Genomic DNA, 16,977 nt, shown 5'->3' with positions numbered 1-16,977 from the left:
CACCCCGATGGCCAGAAGGGGAAGAGGGGTCAGCACCCCAGATCACTGCCAGCCTTCCATCCTGGGCCCGGGGTTAATTTTTAAAAAGCAGCTCAAAGTCCAGGTAGGCTTTGGCAGAGTTTGCTCTCTCTGTTTGCTCTGGTTAATAATCTCAGGAGAGCAAACATCGCTGGAGGCAGGAGAAGAGATCAACATCCTGGGCCCATCCTCCGGGCCTCTTCCCACCCACCCCACCCCACTGCATCCCCCCGCCCCCAGGAGAGGCTGTGTGGCTGGATGAGCAATCCTATCCAAAAGAGGCCGGGATTCTTCTACACGCCCATGGGCCTCAGGCTTCCCCTGGGGCCAATGGGGTCGACAACCCTAATGATGTAGACCCTCTATGAAGATCGGTTGAGCCATCGTGGTACACTGTAGGCAACCTTAGTAGGATGGCACTGTTCCTATTCATGATTGTTATTTTTTCATTCTTATATCAGGTCTGGTTTCTCCAAAGACAGACATCCTGAGACCATCACACAGGTAGGCAGTGGACTGTTTACAGAGCACTTTCACACACATTGCTCACTTGACCTCTTGGCAGACACGTCAGGGATTGTTTTCTTCCATTTACAGGTGAGGAAAGTGGGCTGCAGAGAGGGAAGGCCATCCCCAAAGTCATGCAGAGCAAGTCAAGGCTTCTGGCTGCCAGCTGTCTGCACTCCTCTTAATTCAGACTGCCTTCTTACTACCACCACGAACCAAACCATAAAAGCCTAAGAAACTTTGTGAACAAGAGGGAAGATAAGTGTTTCAGAAATCTAAGCCAAGATGCTTGCTATGATTAAATTTGTCACATGGCTTTGAGCTTCCTGGCAGCCAAAGTGAAAAGGGAATGTCATCAGTAGCCAAGCTGCCAGTGACAGAGCAGAGGAAACACATTCACTTATTATGACTAGAGACACACTTGTTCCTGATACTGGAAAGACGAATGTATTGACGACTCTTACAGAGGGACATGACACACCAGTTGTTGGGGCCACTCTGTGGGGGAACTGCCGGATCCTCACATGAGCAGGGCTCTTCCTTGTGGAACTGCCTGCCTGAAGGGGTCATTCCCAGCTGTAGCAAGGAGGCTACTGTGTGTGTGGAACGTTCTGTGCCAAGGGCAGGGAGGAAATGAAGACAGAGGTTCTGACCACTGGAGAAGGGCTCTTCCTAGAGAGGGCCTGCAGTATCACTGGCAAGATACTTTGATCTATGGAGACAAACAGACCTGGGTTTTTTAAAAATTCCCATTTAAATATTTTAATGCAATGGATACTGTCTAGTTTCCTAAGGCTGCCATTAATAAAGCACCACAAACTGGGTGGTGTAAAACAACAGAAATGTATTGTCTCACAGTTCTGGAGGTTACAAGTTCAATACCAAGTTGTCAGGAGGGCCGCATTCTTCCTGGAGGTTCTAGGGGAAAATCCTTCCTGGCTTCTGCCGGCAGCCCTTGGCACTCCTTGGCTTACTGCTGCCTCATTCCAGTCTCTGCCTCTGTCTTCACGTGGCCGTCTTCCTTGTGTGTCTGTGTGTCTCTGTATCAAAATCTCCCCCCCGACCCTTTCTCTTATGAAGACATCAGTCCTTGGGTTTAGGTCCACCCTCCTCCAGTATGACCTCACCTGAACTAATTATGCAAATAAGGCCACAGTCTGAGGTCCCGGGTGCACGTGAACTTGGGGGAGACACCATCCAACCTGTTACACACACATTCCGCTCTTACCATTGCCAGCTACTGTCCTAGTGCTTTACAAGCGTAACTCCATCAATCCTCGTGACAATGTTCTGCACCAGGAACTACTATTATCCCCATTTGCAGATGAGGGCACGGAGGCACTGAGAGGTAAAGCCACTCACCCAAGGCCACACAGCCAGTGAGTGGCACAGAAAGCAGTCTGGCTCCCGAGTCCACGCTCTCAGCCACCACCAGATGCTGCCTCTCCCAGCAATGCTGCTTCCCAGCTGGGAGACCCTAGGCAAGTCACTTTACCTCTTGGAGACTCAAACGCACTGCCTATAAAGGGGAGAAATAGCACCTACTTGATGGGGTTGTTGTGGGGATGATCAATTCCGTGGCCGGTGTAGAGTGCTGGTATACAGCTGGCACATAGCAGGTGCTCAGTGAATGGAAGCTGTGAGCATCATTATTTCTACTATTATTTGCTAGGGTTGTGGGAAGCCACGAGTCAGAGAAGGAACCCTGGGGACAGGACACCTGAGCTCTCGTCTTGGCTCTGCCACAGACCTCCCTATAGTCTCTGCTGAGTCACTTCCTCTCCCCGGGCCCCAGTTTTCTCACGTGAGAAATGGGCCAATCAGGCTTGTCCTCCTGCCTCACAGGTGGAATGACCCAGCGGGAAGGGCCAGGAGCTGCCCGTCTCTTCATCCCACCTGGGACAAGTGAGGAGTTTCTGGGGAAGCCTCTGTGGGGCCTGAACCTAGCGCCCGGCTGCACCAGGACCGGCTTGCATTTGGCCAGCAGCTCCTCTGAAGCAGCCACCCTGGCGCCCCGGGACCCTGACCCCGGCCTGGGCACTACGAGGGATCGATTGGCCCTGGCCTTGGGGCCCTGATTGGTCCCGGCTGAACAGAGCAAACAGCAAGGTCATCTACAGCCACAGGCCTGTTCCCCAGCCCCAGTCCATAGCTGCCTTGTGCAGGGAGGTGGTGGTTCTTCTGTCCCCAGCCGGAGCCCGTGAGTGACACCCCAGGCGGAGGAGCCCGGAGCCCGGAGCCATGCGGAGTCTTGGGGCCCTGCTCCTGCTGCTGACCGCCTGCCTGGCGGTCAGTGCCAGCCCTGTGACGACGTTGCCCGATGACATCCAAGTGCAGGAGAACTTCGACCTGTCTAGGGTAAGGCTGGCCTCTCTGGCAGCGATGGCAGGGTGTCCGAGCGGCTGGGCCTTGCTGGGGGGGAGGGGCAGGTCCTAGGCCCCGGGGTCTCAGTCTCCCCGTCTGGAACTCCACGGGTGGGTCCCTCAGGGCCCTTCCTGCTGCTCAGACTCTCAGGGATTTGTTGAAGCTACAATTCTGCATGCACCGTTCTGTGGGCCTCCAGGCTGACATTCTGAGTCAAAGGTCCTCACGTCTGAACCTGCCCTCTCGGGTTCCCAGGGGAACCCATGCTCTGATTAGAACCCACCCAGAAAAGGCTCTGTGCCGACTGCTGCCCTGCGGCCCCCAGCAGCATCGAGGGTTTTGCGACCCTCCACCCCGCAGCCCTTCATCCTTCAAGTCCTCACCTCCCTCACAGCATCTGTTAGCCCGTCCTGGGGTCCTCCGCCCTACGTGTGGGGTTATGGGGAGACGAGAAGCACGACAGAGGTCAGGCTGGTGGGATTAAGAGGCCCGGGAAGGGCGCTGTGTAGGGGGAGTCTTCCCTCCAGCCCCAGCTCTGCCCGAAGCGCTGAGTGACCTTGAACGGGGCCCGCCCCTCCACCACCATCCTGGGTTCCGTCAGACCCTTGTAGCCGTGCTGGCCTGAGGACTTTGCTTATGTTCAGGGATGAGGAAGGGTTGTGGAGGAGAGGTGTGAGGAGAGGGCCTCTGGTGGTCAGGGATGGCGAAGGGTCTGTGGGGACCTGAGGGCTCTTCCGGGAGAAAAGAGGCGGCAGGCTTGCCCTGGGTCAGACCCAGCTTAGGGAAAGGAGATACTTCCTAACACGGAGGTGTGGGCTGTGTGCAAGGTGGTGAGCACTCTGTCCTCGGAGGAGTAAGACAGGACCCTTGCTTTTGGGGAGCGGCGGTTGATGATGACCTCAGGGCTTGGAGATTTGGACCCCGTGCAGGTGAGCAGCCCAGATCCCGCATCTCAGCAGAGTCAGGCCCGCTGCCAGCGAGGTGGGGCCCACCTGCACATCTCCTTCCTAAGCTGGCCGTGATGCCTGGAGTTCCTCCATGAGGGCTCCATCCTCCCTGGAAGCCTTGTAGCCTCCAATTACCTGTAAGACATGATCACTTAGGAGAAGTCACTGAGAGGAGGGAGGGGGACAGATGTCCTCCAAATCTTCCTCGAGGTCCAGATCCTCAGAGCTTGTGGCTGCCTCCTAGATCTACGGGAAATGGTTCCACGTGGCCGTGGGTTCCACCTGCCCGTGGCTGAAGAGGTTCAAGGACAAGATGACCATGAGCTCGCTGGTGCTGGGAGAGGGAGCAACGGACAGGGAGATCAGCGTGACTAATACTCACTGGCGGTGAGTGGGGACCCACCCCCACCCCACCCCACCCCCTGCCCTGGCTTCAGTCACCACCCCATCCTAGAAAGTGACAGGTCTCCACTTCCAGCCAGGACTCGGCCCTGAGCTCCAGACCTCTCTGCTGCCCTCCACCAGGGCGTCCCTTTCTAGTTGTCCCACCTACACCTCAAGGGCAACGCCCCCAACACTGTGCCTGCTTTCCAACCTGCTCTTGCTCCTTGGGTGTCCCTTAGCTCAGTAAGGGCACTTTTACCCCGCCCCCATCTTGGAAAGCTGGGTGGGAGGCGGCTGTCCTAGACTCCTCTTTCCACTGCCACGGCCATTCGATCCATCATCAAGCCCTGTCCCTGCTCTTCCTAAATCCCTCCAGTCTGTTCACTTGTCTCCTCTTCACCGCCACCCCCCTGGACCAAGCCACCTCCCTTTCTTTCCTGGTTGTCTACAGTAGCCTCTCTACACTTTTCCCCACCTCTAATCGCCAACTTTCCATCCAATCATTTCGTCACCCAGCAACCAGAAAGACCTTTCAAAAATTCAAATCTGCTTAAACCTTTCCAGAGCTCCCTATTGCCCCTAGGAATACAATTCAACTCCTTCAACATGGCCTTCCAGCCCCCCCTGCCCCCGACCCCTAAGCACTCACTGTTCCCTGCCCCACTCTCTGCCATGTACTCTGTGACCCACCCAAGTGGACCTTCTTTCAGTTCCTGGAACCCTCCATCCTCTGGACCTTTTCATCGGATGTTTCTTCTATGCAGAAAACCTCTCCCCACCTCCCTGCACTAATTCCTATGGATCCTTCAGGACTCAGGTTCTTTGTCACTTCCTCCAGGAAGTCCTCCCTGACTCCCCCCAACCCAGGTTCAGGTTACGTGCCTTCTTCTGTGTTCTCGGAGCACCTCAGGCTCCACCCCGCCCCTTGTGGCAATTCTCACACTGACTGCATCTGCCCCTGGCCTGCCCACCCACCCCACTCAATTATAAGCTCCATGAGGGGACAGGGTCTGTCCTGCCCTCCTCTGTATCCCCAGCATGTAGCACAGTGCCTGGCACATAGATGCTGCTCATTAAATATTAATAAGATAAATAATAATCATTGTAACAATAATACCTAATAAGTGCATAGTGTTTACTCTAAGCTTTTTGCATATAATATCTCAGTTGATCCTCACAACCACCATATGAGGTAGAAGCTATCATTATCCCCATTTCTCAGATGAGGAAAATGAGAGAGAGACAAGAGAGACACAAAGTAATACATTAATTAATGTGTTAGTTCATCATTCTGACTTCACGGTGCCTAAGTATGATGTGCAGATTTGCTTAAGGAAGCTGATTTTTAGTGCTGGGTTTACCAAGAGGTTAGCATGGATTAGTTCCTTTTTTTCTCTGTCCCTCTGTTCCCTCATGTGAAATTTGTGTCTCCCAGGGCTGGTGTGAGAATTAAACCAGATATTTGGAAATGTTACTTTCCAAATAACAACAACAACAAAACAAAGGCATTTAGAAGGACCCTGCAGGAGAGTGGGGTGTCAGGACCATGGTCTCTGCCAGAAGTTACCTTTCTTTTGGTTTGTTCATTTCCAGGAAAGGTGTCTGTGAGGCGATCTCTGGGGCTTATGAGAAAACAGGCACTGATGGAAAGTTCGTCTATCACAAACCCAGTAAGTTGAGTCAAAGGAGACATCTACAGTTCCCTCCTTTGCTAAAAGATACCTGATGTCTTAAGCTCTCTTTTCTTCTGCCTCAGCCCTCTCTGCCCCTACAACTTTTCCTCCCATTTTTCTGCAGTCATCTAGCTTCCCTCCCAAATTTCCCCCTCCTTCTCCTTCTCTCTCTCCTTCTTTCTTTTCCTCTCTCTATCCCTCCCCCCGCCCCTGCCCTGCCATGCACGTGCTCATCCAGAATTTGAGTGATGGTGCTGAATGCTGAGGATAACATCAAGATTTCATCAGTCCTCATGTTAGGCATCTGCAGTCAGCTGATAAAAATTTGCTAAGCATCTACCATATACAGTGTGTATGGTGCCAAGTGATAGAGGGACTTGGACATGAATTTAATCATTAATCCAGCAGATGTTTACTGAATTTGCTCTATGCATCAAATAATCGTGTCAGGGGTTGAATGTTTGGGTAGGTGAATGGTTGGATAAATAAATGAGTGAGAGAATTAAAAAATGGTAAGTGAATATAAGTATGATGGTAGATTAGTGGGGTAGTCAAACAATCATTTAATAGATAAATTGATGGATTAATGGATGGAGGAAAGAAGGAAGGAAAGAGGGAGGGAAGGGAGGAAGGAAAGAAGGAGAGAAGGGAAAGAAAGAAAGAAAGAAAGAAAGAAAGAAAGAAAGAAAGAAAGAAAGAAAGAAAGAAAGAAAGAAAGAAAGAAAGAAAAAAGAAAGAAAGAAAGAAAGAAAGAAAGAAAGAAAGAAAGAAAGAAAGAAAGAAAAAGAAGGAAAAAGAAAATGGATGCATTTATGGATTGATATATGATGAGGATGGATGGATGGAATGATGGTGGTTGAATTAATGATGAATATATGGAGGAGGTGGATGGATGGAGAGAAAGAGAGAGTGAAGATGGATAATAAATATATGGAAGGGATGGGTGAACAGAAGGATGGATGAATAGATGATGTGTGGGTGAATAGGTGAAGGATCTCACGCTAGAAGCCTTCTGACCACTGATCTTTTTGTCTTCCTGCATCTTCCATGCAGAATGGAACATCACCATGGAGTCCTATGTGGTCCACACCAACTATGATGAGTATGCCATTTTTCTGACCAAGAAATTCAGCCGCCGCCATGGACCCACCATTACTGCCAAGCTCTATGGTAAAGGCCTGGAACATGATTCACTCGTTGGAGCTGGGGGTGGGAGGAGACCCAGGATTTAGGGAAATGGAGTGGGGAAGAGCAGGGAGTTTTGCTTTTTCCTTCTGACAAAACTCCAGTTAAGGGAAAGGTGAAAACATTTACTCTCCCTAGAGGAGGTAGAGCTCAGTCTCCCATTTGAGGTAGAATCCTCTTCTTTTGATCTTGAAAATTCCAGAGAATTCCACAGCCTTCGGATCCTTAAAAGAACCAGTGGAAAGAGAGCTGTGTGGGGAGTTGGGAGACCCAGATGGGGAGACTGGGAGGGACACCTCCTCCTCTTCTGGAGCTGAGGTTTCCATAAGGGTATCAAAGAAATGGAATTGGGTCAATAGTTTTCAAACTTCCCCGAAATGAAACTCCCTGGGCAAAATAACCTCAGGCCCTGAAGGCCCAGGTACCTGTGGTTCTAGGAGTCTCCCCTGCTTCCTACTTGCAGGGCGGGAGCCACAGCTTCGGGAAACCCTGCTGGAGCAGTTCAGGGAAGTTGCCCTGGGTGTGGGCATCCCTGAAGACGCCATCTTCACGATGCCCGAAAGAGGTAAGTGACACCTCCGCCCCACCTCCCATTTCTGTCTCCGTCTTATCCTTCACGACCCCCAGAGCACATCTTCCCAGTCCCTGGGTCTTTCCCATAACCCCCTGAGATAAGCTGGGCTATGATCCCCCTCCCCTCTTTATAGAAAAGGCAGCTCGGGCCTCTGGATTTGCTCCAAGTCACACAGAGCGTACCTGGCGAAGCTGAGACTAGACCCAATTCAGCGTCCCCTCTGCTGCCACCTGTCTAAGTTTGGTTATAGCTAGAATCCACGGCTACCTCTTGGGAGGCAATAGAGTATTGGGGTTAGGAGCCTGGGCTCCGGAGTTAGAGCACCAAGGTTCAGAGATTGAGCTGGGTGGCTTCTGGCTGGTCACCCTTCCAGAGCCTCATTTCCTCATCTGTAAAATGGGGATAATAATGCCTCCTTTAGAAGTTGCTGTGAGGAGTCAATGAAATAAAGCCATTAAATACAATGGCGCCACACTTGGTGTCTAGTAAGTGCTCAATAGATATCAGCCGTGAAATGCTGGTTGGGGGGTGGAGACGATGCAGGTTGTGACGGTGCTGCAGCCACCAGTCTGTCACTTTTCCAACAGATGACCTGCAGCAAGCCGTGGGGGTGGGCTAATGCACGAGACAGGTCCCAGCACACATCCCGCCTGACACGTAGCCATTAGCTCTATGGAAGAAACAAAGCCTGTCTGGGTCTGGGATGTCTGCGTCTCATTCCCTCTCTCTCCTGTCCTCTGCCCTAGGTGAGTGTGTCCCCGGGGAGCAGGAGCCAGCACCCGCTCCACTCTCGGTGAGCACCTCTGCCCCCCACCCCATCCCCACCCTGCCCACTTAGGCCCTGCTGTGCTGGTGGGCGGGGTCGTTGAGAGAAGGCAGCAATGGGCATGTTCTGCCATTGGGCTAATTGCTGCCCCATCTGGATGTAACTTTCCTCATCTGTGAAATGGGGTAATTATCTTTACCTTCCAGGTGCTAGAATCCAGTGACATGTTAGAAAAGGTCTTAGCATAGTGCCTAAAAGCAGTGACATACTCAATAATGAGATAATGATACTCGATACGCAATAAATGAAAATAAAGTCAAGTGATCCCTAAAAAACGCAAATCTGAGAGCAAGCAGCTTCTCAAACCAATGACTCTCCTGTGCTGCCTTTTGATTCGCGGGGCTTCCTTCTTCTGTTTTATTTTCCTGCCTTTTGCCATATTAAGTCTTCATTCTTTCTTTCTCTGATTATTTGGAAATTATATATCCTAATTTAGTCTACTGCTGTGTGTGTATATATCTATATATGTGTATGTGTATATAAGTACATATACACATGTAATATTTATTTTAGAAACATATTCTTGAAAATTTGAAAAAATACAAGAAAGCAAAAAAAAAAAAAAGACAATAATGTCCTTATTCCTACATAGAATTAACACTGGTAACATATTATTTGTTTGCTTACATATTTTTTAGAAAAAATTACCATTGTTATTATAAAACTAACATACGATCAATATAAAGAATCAGGGCTTCCCTGGTGGCGCAGTGGTTGAGAATCTGCCTGCCAATGCAGGGGACACGGGTTTGAGCCCTGGTCTGGGAAGATCCCACATGCCGCGGAGCAGCTGGGCCCGTGAGCCACAACTACTGAGCCTGCGAGTCTGGAGCCTGTGCTCCGCAACAAGAGAGGCCGTGATAGTGAGAGGCCCGCGCACCGCGATGAAGAGTGGCCCCCGCTTGCCACAACTAGAGAAAGCCCTCGCACAGAAACGAAGACCCAACACAGCCATAAATAAATAAATAAATAAATAAATAAATAAATAAATAAATAAAATATATATATAAAGAATCAAAACAGTGCAGTATAAAGGTATAAAAAATAAGTTTTAAAAAATTCCACCACCCAAAACCTACCAGCAGTCACATTACTCTGGTAATCTTGACCTGCATACACCTGGAGAGGGGCAGATAGAAGGAAGGTTGGATAGATAGAGGAACAGATTTAAATATGCTATTATTAAATGGAATTATATTACAGATGCTATTTCTAAATTTTAAAAGGCATTCCTTGTAGTTTTACTCAAATTTAAAAGGGCCCTGGGGAATTCCCTGGTGGTCTAGTGGTTAGGACTCCACACTTCCACTGCAGGGGACCCGGGTTCGATCCCTGGTCAGGGAACTAAGATCACGCAAACCGTGCGGAATGACAGGAAAAAAAAAGCCCTGAAGTTTGAAGGTTTTTTAAAAAACTTCAAATAAATATTTATTATCCACAAGAGATTTACTTCTTAAAGAATGCTCTAAATAAAGTCAAGGTTATGAACTAATATTTAAGAGGCTGGCATCGCTATGTGTACTTTTAGAGAATATCTGTTGTCTACAAGATTTGGAAGACAGACATCCTCACTCCCAAACTTGGTTCCATCTCCTCTTCCCTTTTGCTTTTACGTTGTCCAGACTGATACCATCCCCATTCTGCTCTGTCACCACGATTCCCAGACATCTAGTAATAGTTCTATATTTTAATGGAGTCTACATTCACCCTTAGTGAATATAACACAGCTTCTCCATTCCTGAGTTATTATTTCTATTAATCTCTTAGTGCCATTTTTTTACCAAGTGCTGTTTTCAAGGAAGGTTCATGGGTGTTTTAATCCCAGAATTCTTCCCTGTTTGAGAATGTCTGCCCATTTCCTTCATCCTTGAAGGATATTTTGCTTGCATGTCAAATTCTTAGGTCATGTTTTCTTTCCCTCAGAAGAAGCTTTGTGTGCATTGCTCCATTGTTCTTCCACACTGATGATCGTGGCAGGGAAGCCTGAGGCCAGCCTGATATTTCTTCTCCTTGGAAGCAATTTGTTTCTTCTGCCCAGATGCCTGGACAGACTTTCTCCTTGATAAGAAGTCAGCATCTTAACAAGGACATGTCTTGGGGTTGAGAGTCTATATCAAAATTTCCTGGAATACACCGTGCTCTTTCCATCCATGGGTGACATTTCTACTGTATTTCAGGAAACTCTTCTTTCATGATATGGAATTCATCTTCTACTTGCTTTGTTGAGTTTTGTCATCTCGCGAACACTTGTTCTCTCATCCTGGAGCATCTTTATCCTCCATCATGTACTAGCTTTTCTCCAATTGCTTTTATTTGCATCCACTGGGATTGTCTCTTCTATGACAACCCTTCTATTTAGCAGCATCTATTCTTTCTGCTCTTCACGATTCCTACGTTATTCACGAGCTCTGAACTGATGTTGTTTTGCTTCTCAATTTGTTTATTTAGGCCTGGGTTCTCTCTTCATCTTATTCTGTCAGCGTTTACCATTTCATCTTTGACTCTTGTCTTAATACATGCATGTTCTTATTATGTAATTCCATAACTTGAGGCCAAAGAGGGATTTCCTTCTGCTTCTTGAGTTATGTTTTCTTCTAGGTTGGGTTCCCTACATCTACATGGAAGGAAGAGACAAAGGGAAGATTGGGTAGAGGAAGGAGGAGAGCTGCAGGGCAGTCACAACAATGCCTCAACCAACCCTATAGGGAGCTCTGGAACCAGGACAACCCTTGGGAATTGTCCCATGATGGGTCCAAGGGACGGAGCCTTAATACCCTATGTTGATCAGTCTGGGAAGGGAGCATGATCTTGAATGAGAGGGCTCCCTTAGCTGAGGTAGTCTCCAACAGGGGCTGACAGTGGGTAGCTGGGAATATAAATCCATTGCTGATGGGAGGACTTGGCAGTTCATGACCATGTCCACCACTGGACTCTTGGGCTCTTTCTCTAGTTCAGGCTCCTTATTCATTCATTTCTGAAGTGGGTCTGGATAGTTTCTGTATCACTTCTTTTTATCTGACTCCTGCTTAGTCCGTTTTAGCTAGACTTTCTGTTTATTCTGATACGGTGGCCTGGAGGTTTCATTTATTCCTTGGCTCTCTTCCTGCAAATATGAGCTTAGTCCGCTCCCACCCGAATTTAGAGTAAGGTCTGGGTATTTTGTGTTCCATCCACTTTTCTGAAGTCCAGAGTTGGTTGGAATACACTCGCTTTGCATTCTCTTTGGAAGGACTGATAAATATCCTATGGGGATTCATTCCACCTAGTTGGGGCTGGCAGCAAGGTACGTCTGCCCCCCAGTGACACCCCCTGGAGCATTAGATTGTGTAGCCCCAGAACCCTCACTTAGAAAGAGTCAGGCTCTAGTTTATTTTCCTCTTTTTTTCCCCAGAAGTCATTTTCACTACTCCTCTATCAGAAGAGGAAAAAGATAGGGTTCCCCTCAATTTTCTTCTCTCAGGATTTGGGAGTATTAGGGAGAGTTATCAGAAATTTGATGATTTGCCAGGACTGGGAGTTGGAGGGCAGGTCAGGAGCTGAACCTTGCTGACCTTCCTGTTCAGCTCCAGATTATTGGATCGAGAGCTTTAGTTTTTCCTTTAAATTGTGCCCCTTTCCTCATTTCAGTGGTGTTGATCAACACTTGGGGGCTGGGATTTCTGAATTCATTTTTTGCTGATGGCTCGGTATTGGAGAGGGTAATTTTGAGGGAAATTTCAATCTGCCATCTTAATCCAGATCTCAGCTGAATCTGTGCTTCTTCATGCATGTCAAGAATGAAACAATAACTGATGACTTCCCTTGCAAAAGAGAGAAATGCAGCTTACTTTTTATTTCTTCCTTCCAGGCTTCCCACATCCTCATTTTTGTGGATATAATCTGAGATTGATGTTTATATTTTCCACCTTTTGTTTGGAGAATTACTTTTAACATTTACATTAAGTTGAATGACCATTTTAACAACAATTTAACTTCAACTCTCTGTTTTACTGGCTTTCTAGTTTACCATCATTTCTTTTCTACCACATCATCCATTTTCTTGTATTTAGATTCCCTTCTCAAGTGGTGGGAATATTTCTGTAAGTAATTTTTTTCTGGAAAGGTACATGGTGGAAAACTACAGGATCTTTGCATGTCTGAGAATATCTTTCTGTGTTTATATCACATGATCAACAGGCTGGTTGAGTGGAGAACCCCTGGGTTACAACCTTTACCCTCTTACAACCTTTAGATATTGCTCTGCCGCTTCTGTCAATAAAATGCTCTCGTTTACCCTGGGGGCCACTACTAGGCTCTTTATCCTTTGTCTCTAGGAAATGTCGAGATAGGACTCTTCATTAATTTTCTCTCATTCCCTTTGAGCCCTTATAATTAAACAACTCAAGTCTCTCTTCAACTTGGAAAACTTTTCTTCTATTATTTCTATATTGTTTGCCTCTCCTTCTAGAATTCCTATTCTGTGAGTTTATTTCTCATAATCTTTAAACTGCAGTTTATTATCCCTACTGTGTGGTTAAATTCAACAAAATCCTTTTCATCTCCAGTAACTTTCTACTTCTCCCATATTATTCATCTACATAACTGTGGGCTCCTGTTAATGTTGATGCAATGCCATCTTGAATTTCATTGATGGTTGAAGTTTTCTCCTGTTTCTTACCTACACCCTGTGTTTAGTGGAGATATGTCTCCAGCTCAGTGTGATTCTTCTGAGTAGTTGCATTATTTAATTCATTCCATGATTTTTCTCTTTTCCTTCATCCTCACCAAGGAAGACCTATGTGCAACCAGCTTGAGATGGGTTCTGGTAGACAGTGGGAGTCCCTGATCACAGCTTCAGTTGCACCTTAAAAGGAGAAGGGAAAAGTTGAAGGTTACTACAGTTTTACCTTTTCAGATTCCAGGTCTCACCTGTGGGCAGGAAGACTGCCTAATGGCCGGCAGTGTCCCTGCTCATCCTCCTGTAATTGTCCCGGGACTGTGCCTCAGTGGACTCTACTCCCAGAGATCCTTTTGACAGCTTTGGCAGCCTGCCCTGCTCTGCAGCCCCCACCTCTACCCCCATATCTAGGAGTATTAGGGTCAATCTCGGGGTCCCTTCTTACTCTCCACGTGACTTTTCCGTTGTAAGCAGCTAACGATGGTCTGGTCAGCCCTTCCTGCAAATCGGTCCCACTCACACTCGCTTGTGTAGAAATGCCTTTTAGTTTCTAGTATGGGAATGCTGCTCTTCCCTGGTTCCCAACTCTGGGTTAGGTTTCTTTTCCATTATTATATTCCTCTGGGCATTTCAACTGGAAGCTGGATATGTAGGTATTGTTCTGATTTTTCATTTCAGACCAGAAATCTATCTTGTGATGCCTGTTCTGGAATTCAGGTTGAAGCTTTTGGGAAAACAGGCCATTAACCAATCTAGTAGCTGTGTTTCTGTCTACACCCTGATCCCCAAAGCAAATGGTTTGTTTATATGTTCCAGGGGTATAGGGGAGCAGCAGTGGCTAGGTCCCTGCAACAGCTTCTTCTCTTTCTTCCCCCAGAGAGCCCAGCGGTCTGTTCTGCCCCAGGAAGAGGAAGGATCAGGGGCTGGACAACTAGTAACTGATTTCGGCAAGAAAGAAGGTAATGATCACCCCCCTTTTTTTAAATCCCCTTCTGCCACACTCCAGAGAGGAAGGGTCCACAGTTGGCTCACCCCAGCTGCCCTCATCACTGTGAAGTCTTTCTTATTTTTCTGCTAGAATCAAGGACTGAGCCTAGAAAAGGCAAATCCAGTACTCTGCCCTGTGCCAGGGGTTATGGGAGGAGAGAGAGGAGTGTAAGGCATGGTCCCTGAGCTTAGGAAGTCTCAGCTCCACGATGAGAAGCGAGTTCTTGGCCTGTCTGTATCACTATGTGGCCTCCTAGCCTTGGCTTTCTCATCTGTACAATGGGATAACAGCCTACTGAGCTGACCTTAAGGGCTCTTGTGGGAGCACATGGGCAAGAACGTGAGAATGCTTTTTGTGATTGATAAAATGATCACTCTCCAAATCTCTCAGCAAACACTGAACCCTGACCCTGCTCCACCCCAGACTCTGTGCTGGGCATTGGGGTCATGGAGACAAACCACCCACATCTTTTTGGACCTTCTGGTCTAGTAGAGGAGGCAGTCAAAGGAGAAAGTGAGGGACCCAAAAGGGAGGGTCAGCTAAAAGGCTGGGGGAGCTTAGAAAATGGAGGACGAGGTGATCAAGGAGGACTTCCTGGATGAAGGGGAATTCATGCTGTGTCCAGATATGGTTTTAGGAAGGAAGGCATTCTAGCATTCTAGGGGCAGGAATGACGAGAGCAAAGGCACGGGGGTGGGACCTAAGGCAGAGGTCAGGCTGGCTGGCATGGGTGCTGGTGAATGTATCAACAACTACTATCCTGACAGAGTCTTTGGGCAGACAAGACCAACACAGGGGATGTTGGGTCTCTGGGTCGCTGGTAACTCCCCATGTTATGGAATGGAATGAGCATGGGTTTTTGGAGTCCAACAAATATGGCTTTGAATTTCAGCTCTATGTAACTCTGGGCAAGTCACTTTACCTCTCAGGGAGTCAATTTCCTTACCTTTAAAATGAATTGAGAATTGTTCCTCTTAATGCAGAGGCGAAAACTAAATGAGATGATACCTGTTAAAGTATCCAGCCCGGTGACAGGTACACAGTCAGCATTCAGTGAGCACTGCTGTTCCGCCCCTCCCCAGATTCCTGCCAGCTGGGCTACTCACAAGGTCCTTGCCTGGGGATGATTCAGAGGTATTTCTATAATGGCTCATCCATGGCCTGCGAGACCTTCCACTATGGTGGCTGCATGGGGAACGGCAACAACTTTGTCTCGGAGAAGGAGTGTCTGCAGACCTGCCGGACCGTGGGTGAGTATGGCCCCACCTCTCCACCTCCCCCTGCGCCCCCCAACCCTGTCCTCCAGACAGACCACCTGCCCATTGAACAGGCAGCTAAGAGAGGATGCTCCAGTGGTGGAATTCCAGGGCAAGTTTCCTGAAGTCACAGGAATTGCACACTTGGGTATGGGTGACCCTCGGCACCTATGTCTTCTTGTGGTCCCATTTCTCAATCTATAAAAAGGGGTCTAGGTGTTCTGGATGAGCAGGGTCCCTGGCTCCAGGCCCTTTGCTGGGTGTCTCAGGTCAGCGATCATAAGGATTTCCAATGCTCTGCACCTCCCTCCCACTCCGCAGAGGCCTGCAATCTCCCCATAGTCCCGGGCCCCTGCCGAGGCTCCACCCAGCTCTGGGCATTTGATGCTGTCAAGGGGAAGTGCGTCCTCTTCATCTACGGGGGCTGCAAGGGCAACAGCAACCAGTTCTACTCAGAGAAGGAGTGCAAGGAGTACTGTGGCATCCCTGGTGAAGGTAGGAGGCCCGACAATGCCAGGCTGGGCCTGGGGGATATTGGGGTCCAGGTGGGGGAGCCCTGGTAGGAGGTGAGGGTCTGGAAAGCTGAGTTCTAGACTCTGTACCAGGTGACCAGCCCATCCACTCTCTGGGCCTTACAGTTTCCCACCTGTAAAATGGGGCCAAGCCTGAGGCCTTACTCCAGCTGGGATGGGGCACCTGGGCCCAGGCAGAGGGAAGGCAGGACAGGCTGAGTGGGGCAGAACTGGGCTCCAATCACGGCATTGCCACATTTGGGCTGGCCACACTGAGTGCCAATTTGAGCCTCAGTTTTCTCTTCTGTAAAATGGGACAAAGTACCTACTTCACAGAGCCTCGCACGGTCCATATCCATCTAGCAGCAGCCGTTACTAATAATGGTGGTGACGCTATAATGATAACAGGAATAGCATTCCAGGGAACAGCAGCCATTAAAGATTTCTGTGCCTTATCTCCCCACTGGGAAAATGGTACCTAAAGTAAATCAGGAGGCACAAAATCAGATCATTCTGTGGAACGCACTCTGGAGATAATCCAGTCTCTCCGCGAGCAGAAGTTTCTGGCCTCAGGCTCAGGCTTAAGCTCAGCCCAAGCTGCCGTCCCTCCTCTATGAGGCATCCCCATCCCCTGACCGTCCCCACCCACAGACCCTTGGACGACCCCACACCTACTCCCCGAGCCTCTCTGTGTCCACAGGGGATGAGGAGTTGCTGCGCTTCTCCAACTGACCGGCCCACAGGCCAGAGGTCCACAGGCCACAGGGAGCACGAGGGCCAGTGTCTGCCCCAGGGTCCCACGGCAGGTTCCAATAAAAACCAAATTGTAGACTCCTGAAATTCCATATCCTGACGATTCATCATGAAGTATAATGAGATGGGGGGAGGGGAGGGGGAGACAAGCTGGGGAGCGGGCATGAGTAACCCCAGCTTTCCCCACATGTGAAAAATGTATGTGTTGGAAATGTAATAGAGCCATCTCCAGGACATGAACTTGGCTACGCAAATTATGAAACATAAATCACAGTTCTGTATAAAATGGGATTGTTTTGTCTTAATAAAGCTAGAAGAGTAAAGAGGGAAAAA

General features: G+C 48.7%; 2 protein-coding genes across 12 annotated transcripts in view; both read left to right on the top strand.

The window, feature by feature from the left end:
- Positions 1 to 2,445, top strand: part of KIF12 (kinesin family member 12) — an 18,431-nt gene extending 15,986 nt beyond the window's left edge. For 2 of the 11 annotated variants that reach the window (XR_005020295.1, XR_005020291.1), the window contains exons 18-19: positions 480 to 522; positions 616 to 1,323. Coding sequence is in view for 2 of the 11 variants with exons in the window: in XM_036855272.1 (XP_036711167.1) it covers positions 480 to 509 (30 nt within the window). In the remaining 9 variants the exon portion in view is untranslated. Of the gene's footprint in view, positions 1 to 479; positions 523 to 615; positions 1,324 to 2,370 lie in introns of those variants that run through there. The other 9 variants (XR_005020292.1, XR_005020299.1, XR_005020296.1 and 6 more) reach the window with 7 other exon arrangements.
- LOC118896829 (alpha-1-microglobulin/bikunin precursor) lies at positions 2,444 to 16,977 on the top strand. The gene is made up of 10 exons (XM_036855273.1): positions 2,444 to 2,883; positions 4,081 to 4,223; positions 5,814 to 5,890; positions 6,947 to 7,063; positions 7,542 to 7,643; positions 8,399 to 8,445; positions 14,013 to 14,094; positions 15,206 to 15,373; positions 15,701 to 15,874; positions 16,592 to 16,977. Exons 1-10 carry the CDS (start codon positions 2,767 to 2,769, stop codon positions 16,621 to 16,623), a joined length of 1,059 nt encoding a protein of 352 aa, XP_036711168.1. The 5' UTR covers positions 2,444 to 2,766; the 3' UTR covers positions 16,624 to 16,977.

Source organism: Balaenoptera musculus, chromosome 6 (assembly GCF_009873245.2).
Source record: "Balaenoptera musculus isolate JJ_BM4_2016_0621 chromosome 6, mBalMus1.pri.v3, whole genome shotgun sequence".
Classification (NCBI taxonomy): Eukaryota; Metazoa; Chordata; class Mammalia; order Artiodactyla; family Balaenopteridae; genus Balaenoptera; species Balaenoptera musculus.
This window is presented reverse-complemented; position numbering and strand designations above follow the sequence as displayed.